Source organism: Phycodurus eques, chromosome 16, assembly GCF_024500275.1.
Source record: "Phycodurus eques isolate BA_2022a chromosome 16, UOR_Pequ_1.1, whole genome shotgun sequence".
Classification (NCBI taxonomy): Eukaryota; Metazoa; Chordata; class Actinopteri; order Syngnathiformes; family Syngnathidae; genus Phycodurus; species Phycodurus eques.
Genome location: NC_084540.1, coordinates 5,817,115 through 5,825,000, shown reverse-complemented (window position 1 = coordinate 5,825,000; position 7,886 = coordinate 5,817,115). Strand labels below are relative to the sequence as shown.

The 7,886-nt window shown below is 41.0% G+C and overlaps 1 protein-coding gene across 6 annotated transcripts in view; it reads left to right on the top strand.

Annotated features, from left to right (window-relative positions):
• Positions 1–7,886, top strand: part of nbr1b (NBR1 autophagy cargo receptor b) — a 73,659-nt gene that overhangs the window by 29,763 nt on the left and 36,010 nt on the right. For all 6 annotated transcript variants that reach the window (XM_061701548.1, XM_061701550.1, XM_061701547.1 and 3 more), the window contains 3 exons: positions 2,344–2,427; positions 4,493–4,678; positions 4,784–4,903. In XM_061701548.1, the coding sequence (XP_061557532.1) occupies positions 2,344–2,427; positions 4,493–4,678; positions 4,784–4,903 (390 nt within the window). The remainder of the gene's footprint in view (positions 1–2,343; positions 2,428–4,492; positions 4,679–4,783; positions 4,904–7,886) is intronic.

Below are 7,886 nucleotides of genomic sequence, written 5' to 3'. Positions count from 1 at the left end.
TCTCTTAAAAAGGCCGGAGCTATGCTTGCTCAGTGTCAGCTCTTGTCTCATCCGACCAACTTGCCGAAGACTGGCCTAGGCAGGACTCCCACCACGAGGTGGCGAGGACACATCGGACCATCCCCGACTGCAGAGCATCCTGCAAGCGCTCCGAGCTACCCTTTTTGGGGGCCTGAGCTCACCCTGGGGGGACAGAAGCGGGAACAACGTGCCTGCTCCGAACATATTGCGAGCAGAGACATCCGGGCTCCGGCCGTCCAGCGTGGGAGTTTTTTGGGCTCCTTTTTTCCTTTTTCTTCTTCCTTTCCGCCAAATCCACCTGTTCCCCGTGCGGACCGGGCTGGCCGAACACCCAGAAGCTTGACCTGCCTGCCTCAATCGTGTTCAAGGCACGTAAATCCAACATTGCGGTCTACTAAAAGTACAGATTACTGCATATTTGGGTTTAAATTAACGAGAACAGGAATCCCCAGCTATATGCATTCACTACATGCTCATTCTACCAATCTCACATCACAAGTCAGTCTCCTTTGCCAATATTCGTCTGTACTTTGTTTGTTTTGTGTTTTTCTGTATTGTTTCCCTGTAGATTCCCCATGTTTGATCATTAAAATTTTCCATAAAATTCACTACCTGCATTGTTGTGTTTCGGTTCGAGGAAAAAGAAACTCTGGCCGTCTAGAACTCTTATCAAAGGTTCAGCAAGTGTAGCAACCTTCAGATTACAAGACTGATTACCAAAAAAAAGGTTTCTCGTCACGTCCCCTAAATTTGATCCACATAAAAAGTGACGTGGTGCCCCCTTTTACGAGATAAAATAGCTTGATTTATAACGCTGTAATTTAAAATTAAGCTAAACCGGAAGTAATGCAGGAGTCTCTTCCAGCTCATTCTTTTCTCCTAAATTAATTACATCTTTATTTAACCCGTATACGCTACAACAGGGATATCCAGGATGAAAACCTTCTCCACAGTGCTCAGGATATTGTTATATTGCAGCCATTTGCTAAAATCTAAAAGTTCTTTTTTTCCTCATGAATTTACACACAGCACTCCAAATTTAATTGTTGACATTTTTGCAGATTTATTAGAAAGAAAAACTGACATATCACACAGCCATAATTATTCAGACCTTTTGCTCAGTATTTAGCAGAAGCACCCTTTTGAGCTAATACACCCATGAGTCTTTTTGGGAATGATGCAACAAGTTTTTCACACCTGGCTTTGGGAATCCTCTGCCATTCTTCCTTGCAGATCCTCTCCAGTTCTGTCAGGTTGGATGGTGAATGTTGGTGGACAGCCATTTTCAGGTCTCTCCAGAGATCCTCAATTAGGTTTAAGTCAGGGCTGTGGCTGGGCCATTCAAGAACAGTCACGGAGTTGTTCTGAAGCCACTCCTTCGTTATTTTATCTGTGTGCTTAGGGTCATTGTCTTGTTGGAAGGGCATGTAGTAATCCTTCAGGTGTTTCTTTTTAGCAAACTCCATGCAGGCTTTCATGTGTCTTCCACTGAGGAGAGGCTTCCGTCGGGCCACTCTGCCATAAAGCCCCGACCGGTGGAGGGCTGCAGGGATGGTTGCCTTTCTAGAGCTTTCTCCCAACTCCCGACTGCATCTCTGGAGCTCAGCCACAGTGATCTTTGGGTTCTTCTTTACCACTCTCACCAAGGCTCTTCTCCCCCGATTACTCAGCTTGGCTGGACGGCCAGCTCGAGGAAGCGTTCTGGTCGTCACAAACGTCTTCCATTTAAGGATTATGGAGGCCACTGTGCTCTTAGGGCCCTTAAGTGCAGAAAAAATGTTTTTGTAACCTTGGCCAGAACACAGCTGGACTCGAATGAAGGTGTAGAACCATCTCAAGGATGATCAGAAGCAATGGACAGCACCTGAGTTAAATATATGAGTGTCACAGCAAAGGGTCTGAATACTTATGGTTGTGTGATATTTAAATTTTTCTTTTTTAATAAATTGCAAAGATTTCAACAATTAAGTTTTTTTCTGGAAATATGAGGTGCTGTGTGTACATTAACAAGGCAAAAAATGAACTTAAATGATTTGAGCAAATGGCTGCAATATAACAAAGAGTGAAAAATTTAAGGGGGTCTGAATACTTTCCGTACCCACTGTATATAATATAATATGCATGGTGTTGCTGTATCTCCCCAAACAAGGGTGCAACCAAATCATGTGTCGGTGCGACCAACTGTAAAAGTTGGTCTTACCAGTGCTACCAGTGAAAAGGTTGGTGTAGAGCCCTGTTACTCATTGAGTAGTTTTTGCTATATTGGAATTACAAACCCATATCTGGAGTGGTGTTCCAGTTGATATTATTTCCTTCCTCCAGCTGAAGTTCATGTGGGGAAACCTGGCTGTGGGCTCGGGGGATCGTTGGAGAGAAGTATCTGTTCCTTTTCTCCAGCCCGGACAGGTAAGAGTTTTTTCAATTTGTCCTCAAGTTCTCTAATTCAATTAAAGTCAGTTGAGAGTAAGGATTTCCCAATTCTAATTTTTCACGTCCAATCCGATACCAATATTACAGCATTGAGTTTTGGCCGATATTTATATCGGTCTGATCTTATTATCAGCAATAACCACACATACTTTACTTATTTTGTAGTGTGGAATGTTAGAATTCTCCACATGTGCAGCAATAAATTTTTTAACTTCTTGATGTAACTGGGGTTTAATTTTATTGACAATCGCTATTCCTGCTGTGCACGTCTTGGCTTCTGAGCAGCAGTGTGATACAAGCAATGAGAAACACTTGCAATAACAAAGAAAGTCGAAGTCACGATCAAATATTGTTATTATAACTCATTTTTCACAGAGTTTGAAGAATATATTCCAGAGATTATTTCTCATATTTCCTGTTTTATACAGCGTTTGTGTACCAATAATCATTATTTTGAGAGATATAAGTGCCGCTGCGCGGGTTCAATGGTAATCTTCGTTAGATTGTCAGTGGTGTGTTTCATTCATGGTGTGTTACCTCGAACTTCAGTATGCAAGTTCGAGGTAACACACCATACTATAACACCATACTATACTAGGTGATGATGCGTCTTTCTTTTTTACATCAATTATTTCTTGTCCTCCTTTAGTGAGAACAATAATTTCAGAAATGTTGCTTGTTACCCACCATGGAGGCGCTCTTTGTTTCTCTATTTATGCCAGTGAGGCATAGTGACAGATAAACAACAAATAAATGCCCTTCTATTAGATGGAAGGATGTACAAACAGTAATTACTGTGAATCTACTGTACTTTTTGTGATATTTTCGTTTGTTTGTGTGCCGTGAGAGTTTCCAATTGTAAAATATATGCCTCCAATTGTAAAATATATGCCTTCACTCCATAAAGGTTGAAAATAACTCCTCTAGAGCCGTCTCGTAAAATAAGAAATTTAATTCATATGTGGGATTTTCAGCACCACCCCGGAACATCTTTATCCATAGCATTGCGTCCTAAAACGCAGATTTATTTTACTAATATTAGTTTTTTTATTTTACTGATAGACATTTAATTTACATTTTTTTTGTGCTGCACAGCTCATAGGAGCAGCAACGTCTTTGTCGCCTAAACTTGTGCAGGGTTTCAGACGACGAAACACGATGTGAAGACATTTTGGCTACACGCCACTCAGGACGAGCCGAAAGATACTTCTAAATATATCTGAAAAGCCTGATATATAGAGCCGCATCGCTGAACTGCATTGTCAAAGAGTTGAGAGAACGTCAGACATATCAATTTTGATGCATTTAAACATCTTCAAATAGAAGTTGAACAAGTGTGAATTATTTTGTGACAAGAAAGCTTTTTGCACACTGGTTGCACTTAACGAGGTCAAACATCATGTTGTTTGAGGAAGAGCGGAGTCATGCACTTGATGTAACCAACAAATGGTAAATGAACTGCACTTATATCAGGCTTTAACACACTATCATAGTGCCCAAAGCGTAGCTGCATGGATGGTAGCCTTCATTAAGACACATGCTAAAATAATAACGATGTAAATGTATTGTTTACCATGCGCTCAAACAGAGTAACCCCCCCCCCCCCCATACTATGTTAAAGCTTATATGGGCTTTGCATCCCCAGGAAATAAAATGTATGAATGCACCATACAATTACATAAAAATATTATTAAGTGTCCTGCACATGAATCTATAATTTTAGTGTTAACATTCTATTAACAAAAATGTCCTGTGGCTACCATTTCATGTATTTGTTAATATTATGTTGAAAACTCATTCCTGTTATTTATTTTAAAAAAATTATTTATTATGGTCAAGTTGCCTGAGTTGGGCCACTACACATACCGTATAGTTCAATATGTGTACTGTATCATCAAATTTAGAGCAAAAAAAAAAATAGCACTTGTGTGTGAGTGAGAATGGCCATATATAGTAACTGTAAACTGCTAAATGTTTTGTAGGCGAATCTTCACGCCTTGTCCTACTGACAGTCACTACACCCTGCTCTTTGTATGTGCAGGTTGGCATTGTGAGTGTAGCATTATGTGCACCGTCTGTGGAGGGTTCCTACACCTCCCACTGGCGCCTTGCCCATACTGGAGAGCAATTCGGACCCAGGGTTTGGTGCAGCATTGTGGTTGACCCTCTGGCCCCTGCCCCTATGATGGCTGATGGAATACTTGTGTCACCGTGTGTCACACCACAGGTATGAATGTGTAGCAAATTAGTGCCACAAATCTATTATGATGTAAAAATTACAGGTAGAATACTAGTGTAATTGTTAAAGTAATACTTGGGCAATGGCCAGCAGGGTAAAAACCCAGTGCTAAAGGAAGGAAAAGCATGTACATCCTCTCGAAAGCAGCCTCCAGTTTCCGTAGACAGCGGAGAAGAATACTACATCCCCTCTGTGGACCTGCTCACTGCACAGGTAATAATCTATAGTCATAATGAATGACACATATTTTCTTCTAAGGGATGTGCACCTTCCTAACTACTTGTAAAAAATATTCGTATATAACAACCTTTGTTATTTTTCACAATCAGTCATCTTTTGAAATAAATTACAATGTTTGATAATGCTTAAAGCTGGAACTAGTACATATAAGCAAAACAATGGCTTCAATTCTCTTGAGACTTTTTTCCCCCACAATAATCATTTTGGGGTAGTGCCAGGTTGTTTCTGATAACATAAGCCAGGCCTGGCCAACCCGCGGCTCAGGAGACGCATAAGGCTCTTACGTTCACGCCGCGCTCTACTGCCTGTTTCCAGACAACCCGGAAACACTCGGAGTACACAATTTCCCAAAATGAAAATCTGAATCAGAATCATCTTTATTTGCCAAGTATGTCCAAAACACACAAGGAATTTGTCTCCGGTAGTTGGAGCCGCTCTAGTACAACAGACAGTCAATTTACAGAACACTTTGGGGACATAAAGACATTGACAAAAAACAAATGTGCAAAAAGATGCAGAGTCCTCTAGCACTTAGAGCAGTTCGAATGACTAATATTGCAATAGTCCGGTGCAATGAGCATTGTGCAAGGGGCACTGAGACTTCAAGGAGTGTATGCGGTTTAAAGTGACGAGTAGTGCGACCATCTGGGACAATGTTGGTTGTGCAAATGTTACAGATACTTCTCAATCAGTGTGCAAATGGAACAGATGCTACTCTGGCATGAGTGGCCAGTATATGTTTGCACCAGTATATGTTTGCACCAAATCCGAATGGAATTTGATTTGCTTTGACAGGGGTGGAATATTGCTTTTTCCAAACCGATCACAAGTAAATGTTAGTCATATAAACCGTGGATCCGAATGTGTCGGGCTCCGCTCTGTCGGCGCATGCTCTGTCTTGACGTAAATGGGCAGTAGCATCATCGTTTATGCATGTAAATCCTGGCAGCTCCCGACCAGAGTTCGGATTTGGCAGAGACCCTATTTGTAACTACTTGTAAATTGTTTTTATCAAGGATTTGTTTTACACTCCAGCCATGAATATGTGCCACAAAACTGGAAAAAAAAGAAAAACAATTACATGAGATGACAGCTACTCAAACACAGCTTTGCAAGAAAGATTTGACAAAGACAAAGCTTTTAAATGCATTTTTTTGCCTCCTCCTAGCACCAAGTGAAAAAGAAATGTATAGAACAGTTAGGACTTATTTTATACTAACACTAAATAAACAATTGTGCTTACCTGGTCAAGGTGGTCAACACTTATTTTATACTAACACTAAAAAACAAATAATTGTACTTACTTGGTCACGCTGGTCAACACTTATTTCATACTAACACTAAATAACAAATAATTGTGCTTACCTGGTCAAGGTGGACAACAGCACCTTTGAACTTATTATAGTCCAATATCATTTGTGGTTTGGTTTGTCATGATCAATATGTGCTGCAAGTTGTCGTCGTTCAAAAAAAGATTGAATGCAGTCTCGGGGCTGCTGATCCTGGCGATTGCGTAGTGCGTTGGGGCGGGTGTCAGAGTCTTCATTCAACCTACCTCGCATGTTTTTAGGATGTGGGAGGAAACCAGAGTACCTGTAAAAAGACCACGCAGGCACAAATTTTTTTTGTCATTACCTGAGTTTACTCCGATGACTTGCACTGAAGTGAGTCAGCCAGGGATGCATAGTCAGTGTCGTATTTTCCATGCACAGTCCTAAAATGCCGCTCCACATTTCCGTTCTTTGGTAATGCGATGGCAGATGAGACATACGCATTTCGAAAATGTCATCGTGAAAAAATACTCCTCATCCCATTCCGTATGAAAGTGGTAGATTTTTGTCTTCTTACTTGGTCCAGCTCCCCCACTCATTTTTATACCCTTTGTTAAGTTTAAGAGAAATAAATTGGAGGTAACTCACTGACTAGCTTGTTAGTTTTGACACACTTGGCGCCGTTGTTTGCGCATCTGCAGTTACCTTTTTGCAGCGTTGTTTATATATGTATATCAATCAAGCAACGGGATGGATGATAGGCTGATGCCTTTTTTTTTTTTATGTCACGCGATGTCATGCGATCTACCAATTCTACCTTCGCGGTCAACTGGTCGATCACGATCGACTCATTGAGCACCCCTGCTCAAGCAGAAAGTGGAAAAGCACATGGTATCTAACATCCACCCGTCTAAAATACTGTAAAGTAGGCCTGCACAATTATGGCCAAAATAATAATCACGATTATTTTGATCACTATTGTAATCACGATGATTTCTCGTTATCTTTATTCATTATTTTTATTGCACTACTTTTTAACAAACAATATGTAACAGTTCCCAGTTCAAGATTAATCTTTAAATAAAAATAAATCCATCCATCCATTTTCTGTACCGCTTATCCTCACTAGGGCCGTGGCCGTGCTGGAGCCTGTCCCAGCTGTCTTCGGGCGCAAGGAGGTGTACACCCTGAACTGGTCGCCACCCAATCGCAGGGCACATAAAAACAAACAACCATTCGCACTTACAGGCAATTTAGAGTCTTCAATCAACCTACCACGCATGTTTTTGGGATGTGGGAGGAAACCGGAGTACCCGGAAAAAAACCCACGCAGGCACGTGGAGAACATGCAAACTCCACACAGGCGAGGCCGGGATTTGAACCCCAGTCCTCAGAACTGTGAGGCCAGTCGGTCACCGTGCCGCCTAATAATAATAAATGATAGATTAAAAAAGGAAACTTACACAAAAGATTCTACTTCAGCAAGGGCTAAATGTGTAAATGTGCTATTAAAAAGTGCAATCACAAATTGCAACTTAATGAAAGCAAATACAATTAATGCATAAAACGCAATAACATTAGTCTGCAAGCACCGCCTTTTCATTTGAAAATCCCCATCATCAGTATAATGAAGTGTCAAACGGTAGGTCTCCATTGTTCTGCTGACCATTGGTCAGTCGAGCATG